The following is a 22,275-nucleotide window of genomic DNA, read 5'->3' as shown; positions in this document are numbered from 1 at the left end:
TGGGATGTATGTACCTAAATATCTCCTTTGGTTTGGTTTTGCTTTTACTTCTTGCCAGCTTACGCTCCGTGAGAAGAAAAACCACATCGCGGCTTGCTCTCACGCGTTTTCCCGCGCTTGGCACCGGTTACGTGTATTTGCTTCAAGGTGCTGATTGGTCCATTTTATTTCAAAACATTTTTGGGGCAATTGGATGGTTTTTAGCTAGTCCAAACCCCGACTCTCAGTTTTGTGCTAAAAAGTTGACTTTGCGAAAAAGGTTCCGATTGCGTGGATTGCTAATTTGAGTTAAAGGTTACTTGGGGTGCGTTCGAATGGTCGTGTTCTGGAATGAGAACACATACAAAGTCCCACATGAGAAGTATTTAGAGCTACAGGAACACACAATCGATCTTGAATATTTTGTGAAGGAAAAAGGTTGTAGATAAGTCTCCCAAATTTCCCCGAAACAACAAATCTGAAGGTTATTCTTATTATGCCAGAATGCAGTCAATCGGACGCGACCTAGGAATTACTTGAAACTTAACAAATTCAAATTCGTTGGGAAGTTATCGTTCTATTATGGCTGAAATAATCAAAGACTAAAGGATGCTGTTAAACTGTAAATTGCTTTCAGCTTTATTGTACCACGTATTGCTATATAATTATGAACAATCACTGCTCCGAAAAATTGGATCAGCAAGGGGTTACTCTTATCAAATGTCTGCGACACGGCAGAGACAATATCCGTGGCCGTCTTATTGAAAAAAAAAGTTTTGTTTTGTTGTGTGTAACAAATGTGACTTCAGAGGCAACAGACCTAAACAGTTTGGCACGATCTTTGAGCGAATGATACGTGTAGTTAGCTGTGCCAATTCTATTAAAAAGGCACAACTTTCGTCCACCGTTTTCCCTGATTATGGCTCCTGATACAAGTTAATTTTTAACTTATGCTATCATCCAGCGAGTTAAAAAGTATTATCCTATGATATTAAGAATTTCTAAACATGTTTCCTTTTAACGCTAAACTTGAGCTCGTGTATATTTGATTAATTACGTGTTTTTGTAAATTACAAGACGCTGGCATGAATTCGAGTGTACGGTTATCACTGATAAGTTGACACCGACGTCAAAGTCCTCTTTCAAGTTACATTTTTGTCTGATTCACCTTAATTTATGTACTGCCTTTTATTCTCCAAGGCTATAGCATTTTATGTAGAAATGTAAAACCCTTTGGTACGAAATAAGGGCTATTTACAAATTGGAGAGAAAAGAGCTTGAACATACAGTACAAAAAAGCATTTTCTTCCCGGAAAAGGGAATATCTTCTACAAATCAAATTGAAACATCGTTCAAACAAATGTTAAACAATTACACATCATAGTTCTTAAAGTCGCTATCTAAGGCGATGGAGGAATTTTGGGATCCCGGACAGTCACTTCTTCATTAATCTTATGAATTCTGCAATGATAAAAAACAAATAATAATAATTTGTTAATAAATTGTATCAAGGTTATTGTATGATTTTTATAACAGGTTTAAGAATTAGAAACTATCTTTTATGTTTGTGTTGAGTTCATCCTGGTCTCTTACGAATACGCAAAATCAGATTGGCTGAATCGTCATGTCTGTCAGTGTCAAGATTCGAGATTTCTATCACGTGATAGCTTTTCAACTATCACGCGGATCTTTTCTTTGACGAAGGTTGTGGAAACTTATTGGTTTGAAAAACGAATCACAAAATCTTCAAATTATTTTCGCCATAACCCGCTCTAACAGAAGCCATAATCCCCGATTATTAGTCATAGTTGATATACCGTATGACAGTTTAGAGAAAATAAGCAAACATTTTCAGCGATAGGAAAATCATGTTTGTTTTTTTAGTTTGTTTCTGATTCAATTGTACAGAGCTTGTTCGCTGTGATTGATTGGACAACAGTTTAAACCACAGGCGTACCATCCCTTGTGTGGTGAACTGTGGTTTGAAATGGCTTGGTCGGTTGTTAAAGGCGCTGATTAGGGCCTTATTAGAACGAAACCGTAACTGTAAAAATGGGTTCACACTACGTTTTATATTGTCATTGTGTGTTTGGTTTGCTAAATTGAGGCTCGCAAGTACATCAGTTCACTTTTAAAAGTTTATTTAGAGGCAAAAGCATATCACCATACTCACTTTCAAATGGCCAGAAAAGGTGTCGAACAGCATCGAAACAAGTAATATCCCTCGTGTCTGTATCGATACTAGTTCCCAAGCATACCCATGGTATCGATAATATCGGATAGTTGGTATCCCAGGGAGGAGGGAGTACTCAAGTATATTAGTGACAGGGAGGTGTGAATGGGACCGCGCTGATGAAACAGACCAACCTCGTTCCCAGGGTCTCTCCGGAGAGACCCTGGAAACGAAGTTGGAAACAAACAGCAAGGAATATTCTTACTAGACTAATCAGCCATATTTTCACATAGGATCGCTTTAATGATCAGTTACGTCAAAGGAACAAAGTAAAGAAACGTTTAAAAGCAAGATATAACATGCTATGTGAAAATATGGGTCGTCGGCGGGACTCGAAACTTACTCTTCTGTATTCAAGGCAGACGTGCTAACCGCTACACTAGGCGAACCCACAGCAGAGGCGGGTGAAATAGCACGGCTACTTACTAATTACACTCATCACTAGGATCACGGGGTTGCTCTTCAACACGGAAAGTCTGATTTTAAGACCCCAAAAGAGTGCTTTAAGGCTAAAAATGAACCTACAAAATGTCCAGTGACCCGAAACGTAACCGAAAAGAACCCATTCTTTTCCGCATAAAAGATCCCCTAAAAACATCCCCGCCAAATTTTTTTCACTCCCACAAAAAAGACAACAGGACCATTAGAAACGATTTAAACCCGCAAAAGTCTTCAATCTCAAATTTCAAACCTGAAAGGAGGTCTTCTCACCTCTTCGTCACTATTATACCTGAGTACCCTCCCTGTGGTTGGCATCGATTTCGGCCCCCACCCATTACCTTCATAGTTTACTCTGCCATCGCCATCAAGATCGACCTCTTTAATCATATTCTCCACTGCCGTATCAGTGATCTGCTCCCCCAAGCTGGTCATGACAAATGTCAACTCTCTTTTGGAGATGTAGCCATTCGAGTCTCGGTCAAACAATTGAAATGCTTCCCTCAGATCGTCCTCGAAGGAATTTTCACCCATCTTGCTCGCCATAACCTCTAGAAACTCCATGAAGTCAATCGACCCATCCCCTGAATGAGGCAAATTTAAGATAGACATTAAAATTACACGTCAAGGCTTTACATTATCAATAGATTATCTCACGAAGTGCGCTGTATGGAAACAATGACACAATACAATTTGTTAGCTCGTTTGTCCAGTTATCCGTATTTTCACTCGTCAGACGAAGTGTCTATCTCTGTCTCTTGGCCCGTTCTCCTTTTCTCCCTCCGTACTGCTCTCTCCACCCTTCTGTTCTCTTGGAGGGTCTGTGCGTCCGTCCGTCCGTCCGTCCGTTCGCTCGTTCGTCCCTCTCTCTTATCATTTTTCCCCTTTTCCATGACAAGAAGATCTTACTTCTCGATATAATCGCAACAAACAGTTCTCAGCCCAGGAGCTCCACGACAGGTTTTTGAAAAAAAAAAAAAAAATTCCATGGAGATGAGAAAGAAACCAGTGAATCGAAGAGAATCAAGTCTGAACTATATGTCTTACCGTCTTGGTCGGCTTTTTGAATCATCGCTTCAACTTCACTGTCGCTTGGCTTTTGCCCAAGAGATCTCATGACGTCAAACAGTTCGTCGGCTGTGATCCTCCCGTTACCATCTTTATCAAAGAGTAGAAACGCTTTCTTGAAGTCTGAAGTAAAAAAAACAACTCCTCTAGATTAATTTTGTCACCAGATATCGCACGTGGGAATGAAGTTAGTTTTCTGTGAAGGTACTGTGATAGTGTTTAATATTATTTTTTATTTATACACGGAAAATCATCAGTACAATATCAAAAACTATATATTAAAAATTATAGTAAAAAGTAACTGTTCTATACGATTGCTATGTGGGAGCCCAAAGAACAAAAGTGCGATTGGAAAAAAAAATTAGCTTTCAGGATCTAAATTTTCTTAAAGCAATTCAAGCTTTCGATTCCTTCGCGGGATCTTTTTAATTTTCAAGTAAGTGAGAGGTTAGTTAATTTATGTCACGTGACTTGAGATAACCTCTGGTGACTATCGCACCGTATCTCACTTTTAAGACAGACACCAACTGTCAAACTAAGCTCGTTGTCGCCGCTTTGCGGGTCAATTCTGTCTGAGGACAAAGAAGTAAAGAAAACCTATAGGACCAGGGTAGCGATAGTTACATTTGTGGTCACTTTTGACAAAGACTTTTGACCCAAGATCTAAGAAAGGCTTGTGTTTCGTGACCTAGAACGGGACTGCTAAGATTGTTTATATGTGCACTAGATGAGAATGGCTGAATATTGCTAGACCCAACTCTGGTGTACACTAGCTAAGAACGCCTGAGCATTGCGTGACCTCGGAGAGGGCTCCTCGGAAGAGCGTTGCGTGACCTACTGGCGGACTAGGCTCAGGCTAAGTTTGGTTTACACTAGTTACGAATTGCCGAATATGACTTAACCCAATACTGGTTAGCTTACACTAGCTAAGAACGACTAAACATTGCATAACCTAGGACAGGGCTTATAGAACTTGTTTACGCAAGAATTGCTGAATATGGCTTAACTCAGTATTGGTTAGTTTACACTAGCTGAAACTAACCACTGGGCATTGTTGATCTAGGACACATTGACGTTAGCTAAGAATGGCAAAATTTTGCGTGAACCAAGGAAATGCTTACGGTCTTACCCTGTATCTGTTCCTCAGTTAGTTTAGAAGCCTGCAAATAAATAAATAAATAAATAAATAAAAATTAGAACTGAAAACCTTGATGCCGTGTATCTTTCCTCAGTGATTCGCCACGTGAGAGAAATTAACCATGCTCAATATCTGTATTGTTTACTCAAGATATTATGAAGACAGGCTAAAAAGTAAGAGCAAATTTTCCTGTGTAATCTTAAGATCGAAATATTGATTTTAATACCGATCGCGATGCATTTACTCCCAAATTTGTCACATTCGTCAAATTTGCCAAAATTTCCAAATCCGTCAACATGGCTTCCTTCCATGGGTTTAGGTAATTTGCATACGTTTGGCAATTTGACGAAATTTTGCCAAAGCCGTCACAGCACGTTCCCAAATCCGCCAAGATCGTCAACTCTGTGACAAGATTTCGTCAAAATTGCCAAATCAGTTTCCACTGATTGAGTGCATTTCTGTACATAGGTGTTTTTTTGATACAGAATTTTGTCAAGATAGTAAGCAAAAGAATTAACTAAGTAAGCACACTAAGAAGGTAAGTGAGTAATAGTCAACCGTTCTAGTGTTAAAAATACTAATTGATGACACCAAATAGAGTAAGATTTACATTGAAGATACAGTATTAGAATGATCTAAACGGCACTAATTTCACTACGTATCTTCCTCAATCAATCAATCAATCAATCAATCAATCAATCAATCAATCAATCAATCAATCAATCAATCAATCAATCAATCAACCAACCAACCAACCAACCAACCAACCAACCAACCAATCAATCAATCAATCAATCAATCAATCAATCAATCAATCAATCAATCAATCAATCAATCAATCAATCAATCAATCAATCAATCAATCAATCAATCAATCAATCAATCAATCAAGCAATCAAGCAAGCAAGCAAGCAAGTAAGCAAGCAAAGAAGCAAGCAAAGAAGCAAGCAAGTGAGCTTGGTATCTCGAGGCTTGTGCTCCCACACAATTACCGTATCTCTATTTGTCGCTAATTGATAATGCTAACAGTAAGCATGAATTACGTCACGTGACCTGCCCTTCATGGTACGATTACCTTCAAGAACTCAGTTTTTTTGGTGACATGATCATCTTCAGTTCTCAGTTTCATTTCAAAGCTAAAAATTCCCTATCCTTATGAGCACACAGTACGCTTTCGACATTGCTTGTCTTGGCAGTATGTGGGAGGCGTGCATGTCGCATATGAACTTAGCGAATGGCCTAGCGTTCTCGCCACGAAGCTCCCAGTATCTTAGTGCTTCGGTCTACGCCAGTTGACATTACACATCCTAACAGTATACAAAGAGTACTTCACGCGTCTTAGGGGCTCGGTGTACGGAAGGTGTTTGGTTATTCCGTAGCGGACGCGAAATTTCTTGCCATGTCTTTTAATGTTCCCAATAAAATAAATAGAATTTATGCTCGCTCACACCAATGCTAAAACATATTTACTTCACACCATTTAAAATTGCTTTTTCTTTGCAAAAGGTATTTTAGTTACTGATGAATTTAAGCGCAGTGAAAGCCGAAAAACTACAATTTCTTGGACGATATAAAAATCATTCGTTTAATTTTGTCAAAATGTTTATTTTGTTAAACTTGGTTTAACGAAATATCTGAAATATGCTCAGCTGTTTAAATCATGATGGACCATAGTTAATTGCTGTTTTCGTGCCAAAGTATTCTTTTGACATTGCGATTTTCACTAATGCGTGCACTTGAAACAAGTGGACGTCTAAACACGCAAACGAAAACTAAACATTCATGGAGTGATAAGATGTATTTACACAGGTCATGCAAAATTATTCTGTTGTAAGGAGAAGTTAAAATTAAAGGATTATCATAAAGGCCTCAAACTATCAGCCACAACTAAAGGGCATGGGTAATCATGTCGAGTCTGCTCCTTTCCCAATCCGTTGCGTCAGGGAAATTTAATCATGTTTTCTTTTTTTTCTAGATATATTTCCATATTTATTTCAAACACTCTTCATCGAGTAACGAAAGCCTAGAAAGTGAAACGAAGTCATCTAACCAATAAAGGGGTGAAAAATTTGCACGATTTGCTTTAAAAAGCGTTTTCAGTAGAATAATATCGATGGTTAATGGTAACTAACACCTTCAAAACTTAGTTTTCTTCAAGCTTTATCGGATTTGAAATTGAAGACACCTGTTATAATTACGATTTGCGCGCATTCATCACCTTGGAATTACAAGTGCCAACCCTTTAAAATGATTTTTATTTTTCCTGAAGATCTCACACTCATCACCGCTTAGTATAACATAAGGAGTAAAAATGACGGGATTTAAACTTACCCCTGCACTTTCATCCATGACCAGAAACGTTTGCCCAGTGATTTATGGAACCGTTATAATTTTCACGGATTTAGCCGTATGACTTTGAAATGAAAAGCGTGTCTTTATTTACTTTTGTCAAGCCACCAGTTAACAAGAAAACAAGGCGACATTTTATAAAAGGTGAATACATTCATTTACTAAGGTCATAAATTTTACATTACATAATAAATTACATTGTCAGACCTCCTACTATTCGGACTATTGCAAAGTTACATACCCCACAATTTGTTTTGACGTGAAGTTTTTTGTAATACGCAAAGTTGTAAATACAGTTCACAAACGTGCCAAACTATACACCTAATGCGTGAAATATCATTTTAGACACACAAAGCGACGAAATCCTCAGCTTTCCTGTTTTCATTTGCGGTTTAGCCAATAGAAGTTATTCTTCAATGGTTATCAAGCGAATGGTCGCAGTTTGGGATTTCGTCCATGGACTCCGAAATGCTAAGTTAATTGACTACTTTGTACAGGAGAAAAAAACCGAAGGGGGGGGGGGGAGGAGGGGGTACTCAGGTATATTAGGGGTGACCGAAGGTGTGAATAAGGGCAAGTTATCGGACCCCAGAAAAGTCCTATTGGGCTATAACTGGACCCCCCCCCCAATAGTGTAGTGGCCCAGAATGTAACCTAAAAAAGTCCGTTGTTCTCCACAGAAAACAGGACAAAAAAAAGTCCCTGCCAAAAGTCTTCAACGCCAAAGAAGCTCACCAAAGACAGTCTAACCACAAAAAAGTCCCCATTCGCTATTTTCAAACCCACTAGTATACCTGATATCTTCCACCCCACCCTACCCCCCCAAACCAACCTCGTTCCCAGGGCTTTTCCCCTCTCGTGGGGGGCGGGCGTTCCCAGGGCTTTTCCCCTCACGAGAAGGGAAAAGCCCTGGGAACGAGGTTGCCCCCTAACAAAAAAAAAAAAAAAAAAGAAAAAATCCGGGAACAAAAATGCACCTAGACTCGCCTCAAGTCGTCTTCTTATGTGCCGAAAAAGTGATCGACGAGGATACGTTTTCCACTTCACTGGACTCCCACGAAAGTGGACTGCCTTTGAGAAAGTCTTAACTGCACCTTGTAAATCTAAGTCGGTACTGCTTGAGAAGCAATTTTCATTTCTATGTTCACACTCGTCGTGTTCGTCACTGAAGGACATTTGTCATATAGATTCACAGCCAATAGTATTTCGACAACTTAACTTCACTTGCGTCAATCATCAAGGGAAACCAGATACAAACCATCCAATGGATCTGGAGATCGAACATGATAATAAGTTGTTCAAGAATGACTGTCAAAGCTATCGAGGTGAAATTACTGACAAAACTATCAAGCGTGTTGGTAGAAGAACAATGCCTTCTGACGAAATTCTCAGAAACCTTGACAAAACTTCTGAAGTAAAAAGGCTTTCTGGGAAACATACCATGATGTCCACACAGGAGGACGTTTTAGCCCTTGTAGAACATTTACCGTTCCTGCACAAGCGTACAGCAATATCCCAGGAAGACGGAATTCTAAAGATATTACTTTTCGCTCCTTTACTGAACTGAAGCTCATTTCTTATTCGAAAGAAAACAGGTATTCAACGCCTATTTATTGACAGTTACAAAAGATACGACATTCCCTAAACTGAGTGAGATCAACTTTTAATGAAAATGTCCCGTAACAATTTGGAAGCCAACATACACAAACGTTATAACCACGTTGCAACGCAAATAAACAGCGCTAATACGAATTTCATCCATAGACTGTTGTGGCTAAACTGACTAAAACCGCAATAAACATGACTTAAAGTTTACGCTGCTTTAAAAACTTACCAAAAACGAAAACTTAAATAAATAAAAAAGTGGGAACGAGAGAGACGTAAATTTACGCTCGCACGTATTACCTATTAAAATATTCATTGTTCCGTTTGGGAATTCCACTTGTCAAGCGTTGGTTTGTTTTGTTTTGTTTATGCTGCTGAGAACCATTTTCATTTCGTTAATTAATTAATTAATTTGTGCGAAGATACCTACGATATTCCGGCCTTGCAAAAGAAAAACAGTTAAGCAAAGAAGCTAGTTCCCTGCGTTCATGTTATTTCAGTCCAAATGATGCGTAGCTCGGGTGACCAACACTTGTCGTGCTGAACATTGTGTAAACCTACCCTGGTGATCAGTTTCAAGCATTCGCAGATTATTGTTCTGTTTTAAATAAGGTTTTCAGTATTTTCAGCTGGCATTCAAGTAAAAACATAAGCTTTGAGTTTTTGAATTTCCTCCCACACTCGATTTAAGCGAGCTATGTTTAATTCTCCGTGACAAATATACATCCTTTAAGAATTTGCCATTTTTCTAAAGAACGGTCATATATATTTTTGAACAAGTTATGTAAATAAATTAAATGTTCAAAAATTAACATAAAAACTCCGAATCCCGATAATTTTACAAGTGAATAGTAACACTTTCCACTCATTTCAGTTAACTTGGTATGATTGAAAATTCAAACAGAATTTTCAGTACAGCTCGCTGAATTTAAAATCTGCTCTTACGTATGTGGTAACTGGCGATTCCCAAACACGTACATATAAAACAAAACAAACAAAACCAATCACCATTTATTTTAGAAAAATTAACTCTCCAAAACAACAACCTTCAGCACTTAACTAGATTGAGCTATTTTAAAAACGATGGGTAGACTTTGACAACGTTCGTGCAAGGTTCATTGTCTGTTTCCGATTTCACTTATGCCGTGAAGGTTTACCAAATTTGCTGGTAGCCTAGAAACGGGATTTCCTTAGTCTATAAAGGAAACAGTAACTCTTTAACAATTCCTCGCTGTTAAAGCTGACTGTTTTTGCTCCAGTATGTTTGGGGGCCAAAATTTTCATTTAAGTTGAGAGTAAAATACACAACTTAGTGTAACGACAGATAACTCAGGTTAGAGCGAACAACTCGGTACAAGCTAATCTTGATATTGATACCTGAATACATTTTCATAAAATTTTATATTCCCAGCGAGCAAACCGTGTTTCAAACAAGCGACAAGCAAAGCATTTCACGCGAAATCTCCTTCCCAAACTTAGTTTGTTAACGAAATAAGTAAATTGTCCGTTTACCCACCTTATTTGTCATGTTCGAGGAGCCACTTATAGATATGAATATTAACCCAAAGCAATTCATTTGACATGTTGCTTTACATACTGTTTAATATGTATGCATAAAAAAAGGCTGATCGAGCCAATGTTAGGTGATTATTCCACTCTTTTTGATGGCTTTAACAATGAAAGATGCAATCACTTTTGGCACAAAGAGCGTCTAAGTTATGAATTTTTAATCGGTATTGTTGCTGGTCTTGTTCCGAACGTGCGTACAGATGAAATCGATTTGCTGGCTTCATGTTTTATGAGATTAGCTGAACTCAGAATAAATATAGTTGCTACACGACAACGAGTAAATACGACAAATTAGAAAAACTTGTCACGTGACCGAGTTATTAACCCGGCGCTGGAGTTTGGACGTGAGCAAACGCCGGGCAACATGTAAGCGGTTTAAATATGTCTTCCTCTCTCCTGCGTCACAGTAGGTTTTATCACCTTGTAAGGGGTTCCCGACAAAGATTGGAAAAATTCATTATTTTAAGAACTTCTTGAATTAAAAACACCAGAGTTAAAAGAAAGAAGTCAAAACGATACTGCTGCGTCCAAAATTGGATTTTTTTTTTGTTCAGAGTAAACATTTATTTTACTACAATATATACAAGCTACCGGTACACAAAAGAAAAGTGGCGAGAACAAATACCAAAGAGAAACAATATGTCTTATAATCAGTCATTAGGCTCGCCCGCTACAGAATTTAAAGGATAAAATAAATTGCTATTAAGTTTGTTTAACAATCTTCCGAGAAAGCTGAAACAGAACTATTTGGTAGAAGGTTGCAGGACTGCCGTTACAGAGTATTTTTCCTATTCAGCCCAAAGCCTCTCGTTCAAATTTTTCAGTCAGACACATTTTCCTGCTGACCGTAGTAGCAAAGATAAGTTTCTGGTTACTTCCCTTTCTACAAACATTTTTCAGTTTTTGGACTATTTAGAGGTTCGCAAAAGTGGCTGGTTCATCAGTCTTGTCTTCTCAAGATTTTCGTGTGCGAACGTGTTGTCCCGCCATAACCAAGTTTACAGCTAACTGCGCGCAAACCGCTAGCAGTCACATGACTAGTGTTGCTGTCACGTTCGAGGCCTTCATGTTTTCAACCTCAGAAGGCAAAAGGTAAGTAACGTAAGTCATTTACCTCAGCTTTTCATCAGTGTTCACGGCTTAATAGTTTAGTCAACTCACCTACGAATTCTGCAGATGTACAAAGCAACTCTTTAACTTCATTTCGTGTGAACTAAAACATCAAAACTGACTCAATAATTTTATATTTTCTCGGTGGCTGAAACACCAACGCTGAGCGTCAAGGATATTCAATATGGCGACCACTATTCTTTGGTCATGTTTATTTAAATCTAGATGTCCAAAGGCCGTCACAACTTCTAACGCCAACTCCGAACCTCATACTGCTGTTTCCTGTTAGCCGTATAAAAGTGGTTCTGAATGTTAAACTTCTGTATGCAGTCGCTTCTAAAGACCGTATCACTGCTGCTAGTCAAAGGCTAATTTTGTGGTGAATGGTACTCACATCAACTAGAGTAGGCTTTGCTTGGCACAGACGCAAATTACACAGCATAAATATACTTTATATTTGCTTTTATCAACAGAGTTGAGAAGGTAACTTGTCCATCGTAAAGACTGATTCGAGTGCCGGAGTTTCGAGCGTTAGCCCTTTGTTAGAGCGAAGCTACAAAGCTTGAAACGTCAGCACTCGAATCTCTTTACGGTGGCCAAGTTACCTGAACTTGTTTATAAAACTAAATATTCGCTTCCACTCTCCCATCGACGCAGCACCACAGTTTCTTTAAAAACTAACCCCATTATAAATATACTTACTCTTTTGTTCATTCCACTTGAAAACTTGACTTAAGTTCTGATCGTCCTTCACGTAATTAAACACGAGTAGACTGGCGCGTACCCCGGAAAATCTTAAGAAACGTCTAGGGTATGACGTTGGCAGGTAGTGTGATGACGTCCGATTACTAAACTACGCAAACATGGCGCCCTACCTTACCTGTGCACTGGAAGTGGGGTTAAATCTCCATTATCCGATTACCACTCTTTGAGGGTTTAGACATTGCCTTTCTACATCCCATTACATTATAGTAAAACTGCATTGTAGACACTGGTTAATTAAACAAAGGCTTTTGAAATCTTAACGTGCGCGTTTAAAAATCTTACAAATTGAACAGTTGGGGTCTAGTTTTTTTGAATTGCTTGCAGACGGATTGCAGACAACTGACAAATCCTAAAGCTGAAAGGAAAGACCCGATAATCCCTATTTTGGATTATATTTTAGCTGCTGATTTTAACCAAAACAGATCGCTTTCAATGTACTGTTGACAGATTTTGAATAACATAGTCAGTGCTTTGTGATATTAACCCTGACTTGATGACCTCTTGTGTAAATGGCCAAGAATTCAAGTGCGAGGCTAAAGAGTTTGAGATTCCATGGAGAGAAATATCAAGTGACAGCCTTCTCCTTACTTATGCCAGTGAGCACAACACGGATTTATGACATTTGTAGAATATGCCGGCTAGGCATGACAACAAGAGAAAATTGTTTTGGTACGGAGAGTTCCGGTTGGATGTCGAGGGATTATGGGAAGAGATTTTCAGATGTGCAATGTTAGAATTAAAATCAGTGGAATTGTTGTAACAGAGTGTCATAAGAATGATATAATGGAACCGTGATATAACGAATTTCTAAGCAAAAAAACTGACCCTATGACAAAAGACTTTACAATTTAAAACAGAAGGGGATGCACGAGAATTAGATACCACAATAAAAATAGGCTTCAACTTAATAAGGGTAAAATATATGGAACAGAATCCCCCCGTAACGAAACACACCCCAGAAGCCAAACGAAAAATTCACCCTGATAAGACGAATAACATTTCATTACGCGACTCAAGTTGTATGCGGAATAGCTCGATAAATTGCGTTTTCACAGCAGTCATGTTGGAGGTACAGAACAATAAAACATATTTGTATAAAAATAAAATTTATTTTTCAAAGGAGAATCAATAATTCTATTGTTTCACTCCTCCAATATGGCTGCCGCGAAAGCTTTCTACAGAGAATAAAATCCTTTAAAACCCATTGTATTCCACTGTAATGGACCTTACGTTTCTGTCAACAGTTTAAATTATTTAAACGGGGTTCCAAATGAACCCACGTTATAACGAAGACACGGTTTTCAAAGGTTCTTGGTTATAAAGGAGCTTTCTTTAATGGCCACCTCTTCACGACGTCCGTTTTTTTTTTGTTAGCGGTCGTTGAACTCTTGCTTCTCACTGTATAGAGGTTTCCAGACGAAAAACATTTTTTTAATCTACGTTCTTCTACAGGTGGTTTGCAACCAATCCCTGGAGATCCAAAAAGGCAACGATATGGCAGCCATGTTGGATGGCAAAATAAAAGGTTCTGTCATTCAACATGGCTGCCACACCATTGTCTTTTGGATCTCTAGGGATTGGTTGCAAACCACCTATTGACATAGCCTGTTCCAGGCTCCATGAGAGACGCGAAGGAGAGAGCGAGGGGAACGAAAACTAGGGAAACTGGAGCCGGAAAAGAGATCGAGAGAGAGCGAGAGTAATAAAACCCGTGGCAATGAGCAGTTTGACATTTTGACACATTTTGAAAAAAGTGGGCGGCATGAGGTGTTTAAGAAAATGATTACAGGCACCTCTTCGTTCTCTCTCTCCCCCAGTCTCCTCTCGTTTTCGTTCCTCTCACCCTCCCCGTAGCGTCTCTCAAGGAGCCTAGAAAAGGCTACTATTCACAAGACAAACCTGGTTACTTTGCCCAAACTTGAAATAAGGGACCCATTAACTATTGTTCCAGGAATCTGGGCGCGGTTTCATCAAGGAACTACTTACCAGTGGGAGTTAAGTAAGGTAAACTTTATTTTGCCAGTGTGGCCCATTCAGCAACGAGGCTGATATCCAGAGGGGCCCTGGACTAAAAATATAATAATTAAAAATACAAGACATCATGATTATTTAAAAATACAGAATAGAATTGAAAAATACAAGACATAAATTTAAAGATACAAGTAATAATTTAAAAAGTATAAAATATAAACAAGCATACAATAATTTGTTAGAACTTAGTGGCTATAAAATTGTAGGTATCAATTAAAGCTTTGAAAGAGTACTACGGGGTAAGAGGTTAAAAAGGGCTGAGCCCGAATATCTAAAAGTTCCTTTTGCAAGGCTAAGTTTGGGTTTGGGCAGGTGTAAATCTGTTCTTCTGCGAGTATTGTAGCTATGCACATTATAATTTCTAGTGAAATAGTCACTCAAGTATTTAGGAACTAGATTATTTAGGCATTTATATACTAAAGTACATTTATGTCTTTTCCGTTTTGTTTCTAGCTCAACCCACGCTAAAGGAAGGACTTTACCCTGCATGCTATTGATACCAGTTTTGTACGCAGAGAGCTTGCAAAACAAAAACTATGGACTCGACAAAATCCCTGCAAAACTCCTTACAGCTTAAAGTTCTCCGTAATCCTTCCCTGACTTTCTGATAGGTTCGTGATAACCGCATGAGAGAACCACCGCAACGCAGAGAAGGGTAGCAGGTTTATTCGACCGGGACCTGGGGCCGGAGTAACGAAGCCTTCCTACGTTAAGCTGTAGCCATGTAATGTTTCTTTTAACAATATTTTATTGTTGAAATAAAAGGCTGTTGTTAGGAAACAATGCTTGGGATCTGCCTTAACGCGGGAGAACTTTGTGAGTGTGGTCTCTGAGAACCAAAAAAGTTCAGATAATGGGATTCCTGACAAGGATCTACGGATTACCCAATAATAAGCAGAAAGTTCAAAATATCATCGAATACAACCAACTAGGAGGCCTACAAGCTAAGATCCGCTAAGGTTTGCTAGTAATTAAATCTGTACATCAGCATGGCTCTCTCCGTCTGATATATATCTTACAGGGTTATCAGGGTGGTTTTCAATTAAGTGTCGAAAAGTAATTTGTGTTTACTTTGGTTTTGTTCCATTGCGCTCTGTGATTGGTTGGTCAATCTCACACCACTTTCTCAACCAATGAGAAGCAAAAGCAAAACCAATCGTGATTTACTCGCACGCGTTTTCCCGCGCTTGGCACCGGTTACATGCATTTGTTTCGAACTCTGATTGGTTGACTATAATGCTTACATCTGTTGTGATTGGCCAGTGGAGGAGAGCAATGTTTTTTGGTTTTGGTTTTTCGACACCCAATAGGCTTCTTTCGATATATTAAAATTCAACTTTATAATGAGATTTAGAGCACACAAACAAAGGAAACTGAATAATTATGTTTATTCATTTCTGTTGTTTGTGTCCTCTAGGCCTCGCATTCAAGCTGAATTTTAATATTTCGAAAGTGACCCTATTGAAAACTGCTCTATGCTCTGAAAATTTCACGTCACTCTTTCGTTTCGTCTTTGCCAACTACAAAGGTAGGAAACAATTTTGTCGTGCTACTTGGCTTGGATGGCTGTGGCTTCATCCATCGAATGATCTGTACACGGGCAGAGTATTAATTTAACTTTCTTGATACATAAATTTGGCATCCACTTTAACATTAGATGAATGTTCCTTTCAGGTCCTTTCTTACGACGACATCATTTTGATGAACTCTGAAAGAGAATGAAAGAAAAAATAATGACAAAAAAGCCTAAGCTCTTAAAAGGCCGATGTCACTTTTTGATATATTTTAGGCTTCAAACCTTCATAACTGCTGGAAAACTAACCCTTTTTGTTTGCAAAGATGTAAACGTGTCTTTAAAAGTGAGAACGAAGGCCAACTAGCATTCTCCGAAAGCCAACGAAAGCTCTAAAATTCCGCGGCGGATAAGATCTCCTTCCCTAAAATTTTGTCACACTTTAATTTTCAGCTTAAGCATCAGAACATATCAAACTATGTTAGCTTACATAAACACATGTATGCCTTTAAGAACGGTGCCTACTATTGTTACTGCGCATACGTTCTGCGCATCTCGAGATACTCGAGTTTTCTATGGGTAGTGCTCACTAATACGGGGATACTTTTGCGTGGTTTAAAACTATGCGGAGAAAGCAAAACTTAGCAAGTGCTCTTGGTATCCAAAAAGAAAATTTGGGGGTAACCGTGCATTTTTCAGAGATAATTAAGCTTCTATCTAGGAAAAACTGCCATACATTATTTTGTCGCTTTTTGGAAATATTGTTGCTTAATTATCTCTGAAAAATACGTGGTTACCCCCAATTTTCTTTTTGGATTTCAATAGCTCTTGCTAAGATCTGCTTTTCCTGCATAGTCATAAACCGCACAAAAATACTTCGGGATTAGTAGGCACCGTCCTTAAAAGGACATAAAACTATATGGAAATACAGAGAAAGATCTTTTAGGTAATATATCAAACAAGAGGAAGAAAAAGTGTTTCATCTGATTTCTAAAGAAGTGATTTAAAAGAACGAGGCGCAGCCAAACTTCGAAGTGTTCGGAAATCGGACGAAACACTCTTTCGAGTGTTTGATATAGCCTCTCGAACCATTAGCAACCACTAGTACTTGGAGAAATTCAAAGCAAAAAGTTCACCAAATCTTAGTATAATTAAGATCACATTTTTCACCAAACCTCCTTCACGGTAGTGATTTTCTTTGTTTTCTCTCTGTATTTTGCTTAAATGCATGTTGTCGTTGGTTCCTCAAATCACTGTACCTTCAAGATCAATTTGTCCGTCTCCATTCAAATCAGCTGCCTTGATGATTTCCTCAACCTCTTCCTCCGTCAGCTGTTGACCAAGGTTCATCATTGTCCACTTGAATTCCTCTGCGCTAATGTAACCATTTCCGTCCATGTCGAACACTTTGAACATTTCTCGGAGTTCCTCCTCCGTATCAATTCCTTTCATGCGTTTGTCCATCAAGTGGAGAAATTCCATGAAGTCAATGATACCGTTACCTTGAACGAACGACAGACGCATAAAAAACTGACATCAATTTGTTTTTTACTATAACAGAAAGCAAGAAGGGGCAAAATGAAGTGAAAACGCATTATAAAAATGCGAGAAACTTAAATTCTATTTAATCTGACGCGTCTAAAATCAAAAACTTGTCTCGCTCTCTTATTGTGAACTAAAAAAGCTTAAAAAGCCTCAATATATAACACACAACGTCATAGAGCGGATTTCAATTGAGTGTTGTGAAACAAAAACCAAAGTAATCACTCTGGCCAATTACATCCGGTAACCGTAAACAGCACAATGAACCAATCAGAAATCGAGTCAGATACATGTAACCGGTGCCAAGCGCGGGAAAACGTGTGCGAGCAAGTCGCGATTGGTTTTGGTTTTAATTCTTATTGGTTCAGAAATTGGCGTGAGCTTTGCCAACCAATCACAGAGCGTAGTAAAGTAAAACCAAAGCAAACACATATTACTTTCTTTCAATTGAAAACCGCTCGATTAAACTCCAGGGTGTTTAGGTAAATTCAGGTGCTAGTTGAGAATGTAGGGCGGTCAAATAGCTAGACGCCTAATCAATGTGTTTGCCTAATACAAAGAAATGGGGGCTGCCATCTACTTTTGCTTGCAAATGACTCAGGATCCCATGTGGGTGGACTGTGTTTGGAGGGCTCTACACAGACACTGTTCAAGTTGCCTATCAACTTCTAAAATTTCCTAAAATTTGTTTCATATGTTCATATTAATTTATTCATCCTTCACGGGTATATCATGAACTCACAATATGACCAGCTCCTAGTAGGCTTGATAGCTCAGTTGGTGGAGCACTGTACCGGCATCGCAGAGGTCATGGGTTCGAATCCCGTTTTCAGGCTTTCTTTTCTCAACTGATTAGCTTGCGTACTTACTACGAGGATCTTTCTTCTATTTAAATTTCCCTAATTGGAAATGCTCCTTTCACTTGGGGTTAAATCTTTGCATATTTACCGTCCATGTCGATTTCCCGGATTATCTCTTCCAGTTCCTGCTCGGTCGGGTTTTCCCCCAGTGACCTCATAAGTATCCCGAGCTCCTTTGTGTTGATAGTACCATCACCGTCTTTATCAAGGAGAGAAAAAGCTTCCTTGAAATCTGTAAAGTAAAAGAGAAGCGATTACGTGGTGTAGATCACAGGGTCGAGTTCAAGAAATCGAGGTAAAAGTATAGGTCAGTTATATATTAGTAAAAGACAGTTTAGACGGTGTTTAACAAAACCACGTTCTAAGCCGTTTTCAATTTTGCCAACAGTCATATCTAAACATTGTCTGCTGCTGACGGCAACAAGAAGGTTTGTATCCCACACTAGAAAACTATTTATCTACTTAATAAACCACTGATTATCTTAAGCCGCGGCCTACGTTAGACTCTGTTTAAATAACTGGCCCATAACGCCTTATTCGAGTTATCCGTAGTTCTAGCTAATCGAAGGTTCGAATTATCGGAATTACATTGTATCACTGTATGTTAAGGTTTTTGTTCTTTCCATTTCAAACTTCGATATTTTTTTCATGTATGCACCGGCGAAACGGTAGCTTTGCCCCAACGTACCCCACCCCCAAGAGAAAGTAATGTTCAATCTGTGCTTCTGTAACGAGGAGTGTGATCGAGTGGTCCAATTTTTTTTACTAAAGCGTGACTATCTTTTCTTTGCCAGGCGAAAATCCGATGTCTGACTAGAGTACTTGGTCGAGATAGAGAAAATCGAATTTTCAGGGTGAGTAACCCAGGAAAAAAAATAAAACGGTAATTTGCTAGGTTCAAAAGCGGTCGCCACAGTGACGGTCGCCTAAAAATACGCATGGTTAAGAAACATTATTATATCTCTCAGTTAGTACGTGCGGTGTGATTGGTCAATATAACCGGCCGTTATTTACTCTACGGCCCACTCAATTTGAAAGGTTCCTTTCCCGCGCGCCCGATAAACCCCAGAGATAAAATAAATATCTTACTAATCTCGTTAGTTTTCTCTGTCCATATTGTAAGTTACCGATCCTCATTTTTTCCCGTTGATTTAAAGCCCGCGCGCTTCGCGTTTGGGCCATAAATCAACGGGAGAAAACTTGGTCCGTAACTTACAGTACGGACCTCGAACTCCGTGAGAGGTATGTACGTGGGATTGATTATCAACTGTCTTCTTGGCCTACACCCTAACTCGTCTCTACATCTTGCCGTACTATTTTCTTACACAAGAACTGACTATATTCCAGTCGTCTTTCTCGCTACACGGACATATAATCGGCTGCTAAGAAGCCGTTCAGATGAAATCTAAAACTGTGATAGCATCCCATCTACGAAGAGTACTATTCCTTCAGAAACGTGGCTGAAAAGTTCCTCCAGCAGCTTTGGGCTTCTTGGCTCGTGAGGACTTTCAACTTATTTCATGTTGCAAACATAGACTCAACAGAACTTTACAACCACCTTGTATAGCATAATAAAAAGCATCACAGCGAAGTTCTGCTCAGTAGCTTTCATTTGAAGGTCAACCGTAGCATTTCATCTATAGACTCAACTGTTGGAACCACCATGTGTAGCATAAGAAATTAGCGCAGGAGGGCACTGCACGGTAGCTTTCATTTGAATGGTCACACTTGGGGGATTTCATCCACAGACTCAAAAGTTAGCGACACCTTGTACAGCTTAATAAACAGCATCACAAGAAAGTACTACTCAGTAGCTTTCCTTTGAATGATCACACTTTAAGAGGCACCCCCAGACTCGAGAGTTAGAGCCGCCTTGTACAGCATAATAAACAGCACCACAGGAAAGAAATATCAATACCTTTAATTTGAATGGTCACCTTTTACTAATCTGTAGAGTCAATAGGCATCCTCGGAGACCCAGGGGGAGATAGTCGTTACTTTTCCTCCCTTATTTTCTTCGTCGAATTTTTCCCCGCCAGTTTCGACTTTTTCCTCATCCTCGCTATCTTCCCCTTGGTCTCCGCGGTTGCTCAGTAGGTAAAACACCCTTACAGCGGTTTTCAACTCAGTATCGAAAGTAGCTTTATTAGCAAACCACGCGCCACTTTCTCAACCAATGAGAAGCAAAAACAAAACCAATCACGACTTGTTCGCACGCCAGTGTTCCCGCGCTTTCGGCGGCCGGGTTACACGTACTTGTTTCGAACTGTGATTGGTTCATTACACTAAAATAAACCAAACTGCATGATTGCAGGACTGAAAATACGACAAAGGGCTTATTTATTAAGGCCAATATTTCAACTTGTAGTCTTCTTCGGGGCCAGATTTACATTGTTCCCGTCTGCCCTGATTAGCCAGCGAAATAACTTTGGTTTTGGTCTCGTGACACTCAATTGAAAACTGCACTTATCGTAATAAAAATCCAGTGAAGAATTAATCTGCGTTGGATCTCACCTTCAATCTGACCCTCTGTCAATGTTAACTCCTGCAAAAGAAACATCGAGTTTCACTTATGTCGTCATTAAACTTGTACTTCACAACATGGGACCAGAAGTAGAATAACACAAAATTATGCCCTGTGGAGTGGCCAAATGTTTCGTTTTGTGCGTTGGCCGCCCACGATATGAAGACATTACCATACCTACTGCTCAGTATACATATCTACGCGAAAGCCTCTGCAAAAGAAACTAAATTCACTAAAGCGAGTTGTGCGCAGTGGTGTTATAAACGAAAAAAAAAAAACAAAAAAAAACGTGTTTTCGTCTTAATGGTGGCTCAAAAAGTCATTTAACAAGGAACTTTCAGTTATTACTCTTTTCGCTTGTTTTTTTTTTATTTTTTTGCAATTTTCGTCATCTTGATAATGATCTCACGCCGGGAAGACAGTACTTCAAGTCGGTACGGGGAATATTTCCCTTGACGTAGGCAGAATTTTCATTCAGTAACACTTTTAGTTTTTTGCTTTAGTTCTTGACAAAATACCAGCATGTGTTCCGCAAAATTTCCTATGCGGATAGTTCATTGTGATAATCAAGGACTGGATGGTAGACGCTAAACGCTGATCCGATAAACAGAACATGATGAGTCACGCAAATGCCATGATATTTTTAAAAAATATTTCAGTTTCATCTTATGCCTAAGACGAGTTCCTTGTAAATCAGTCGCAGTTGTAGTTATTCGTAGAAAACGTCTTATCCCACGTTACATTATTTGTATTGTGTTGCGGTGCTAGTAAACATGATTTAAACACGCGTTCATTGCTCAATGCACATGAACTATCTGTGAAAGAAAGTTAAGCTTTCTCTTTAGACCGCTGGGACATTTGACGTCTGCCGGTTTATCACACATTAAATTTGGCACAAGTTCAGACTTACCATGAAACAAGTGGCCTTTTACTAACACAGTCGCGTGGGATAAGTCGTTTTCAACTGATACTGCACGTTGTTTCCGGCAGAGAACCTCGCAATAACCAGAGCGGAATTTTGACCCAAGAGCTTGATACAGGCCGGTAAAAAATACCGACTGCTTCGGTTGCGGTCAATCACTTTTCAGTGCTTATCGTACAATCGAGGGACACACACGTGCGGTTTGAGCGCAGAAGGAAGTGTGATTGATGCTTTGAAACGAGTCGCTTATAAACAAAGAAAATCGATCCAAGAATGCAACTGAACTCTATTTAAGGAATGCTGTGTTAGTCAATCCCAACATGCAACTTGTCATCCTCTTTGTTTTAGAATTGCTGCATTATAATTATTCAGACACCCTTGTGAAAATTTTATTAATTTGTTCACGATCACAGCATGGGTGAGAAGTGACAATACAAAAAATTTATAAGAAAATAAGAAAACAGCAAGCGACAGCACAGTTAAATGTGAAAGTAATGATCCTATCGCCGGGACACGTCATTAGAATTACTGTTGACGAAGTAAACAACCTCAGAAGTTTCTGTCATTCTTTCGCAGTTTGCTTGATGAAAATAACCATATTTAACCGCATGTTATCACTTTATTAAGTG

At 39.0% G+C, this 22,275-nt stretch overlaps 2 protein-coding genes across 5 annotated transcripts; both read right to left on the bottom strand.

The window, feature by feature from the left end:
* Positions 1-915: 915 nt before the first annotated feature.
* LOC146482478 (neo-calmodulin-like) lies at positions 916-12,455 on the bottom strand. Of its 4 annotated transcripts, XR_014864152.1 has the most exons (6): positions 10,327-10,441; positions 4,848-4,878; positions 3,698-3,841; positions 2,992-3,234; positions 1,263-1,440; positions 916-1,229 (listed from the first exon to the last, which is right to left on the bottom strand). XR_014864152.1 is itself a non-coding variant. In XM_085107326.1 (5 exons), the coding sequence occupies exons 1-5, from the start codon at positions 12,201-12,203 to the stop codon at positions 1,415-1,417; spliced, it is 456 nt and encodes a 151-aa protein (XP_084963452.1). In that variant the 5' UTR covers positions 12,204-12,455; the 3' UTR covers positions 919-1,414. The 4 variants fall into 4 exon arrangements, 3 of the variants coding, with proteins under 3 accessions (XP_084963452.1, XP_084963450.1, XP_084963451.1); XM_085107326.1 differs by lacking the exon at positions 10,327-10,441 and adding an exon at positions 12,192-12,455 and having other exon boundaries at positions 919-1,440; XM_085107324.1 differs by having other exon boundaries at positions 919-1,440.
* Positions 12,456-14,249: 1,794 nt separating this feature from the next.
* Positions 14,250-21,929, bottom strand: LOC146482477 (calmodulin-alpha-like). Its single transcript, XM_085107323.1, has 5 exons — positions 21,635-21,929; positions 20,715-20,745; positions 18,289-18,432; positions 17,058-17,300; positions 14,250-15,993 (listed from the first exon to the last, which is right to left on the bottom strand). Exons 1-5 carry the CDS (start codon positions 21,635-21,637, stop codon positions 15,968-15,970), a joined length of 447 nt encoding a protein of 148 aa, XP_084963449.1. The 5' UTR covers positions 21,638-21,929; the 3' UTR covers positions 14,250-15,967.
* Positions 21,930-22,275: the final 346 nt, after the last annotated feature.

Source organism: Pavona decussata, unplaced genomic scaffold (genome assembly GCF_977016875.1).
Source record: "Pavona decussata unplaced genomic scaffold, jaPavDecu1.1 SCAFFOLD_46, whole genome shotgun sequence".
NCBI classification, from domain to species: domain Eukaryota; kingdom Metazoa; phylum Cnidaria; class Anthozoa; order Scleractinia; family Agariciidae; genus Pavona; species Pavona decussata.
Note: the sequence above shows the minus strand (reverse complement) of the source record. Positions and strands in the feature narration are given on the sequence as shown.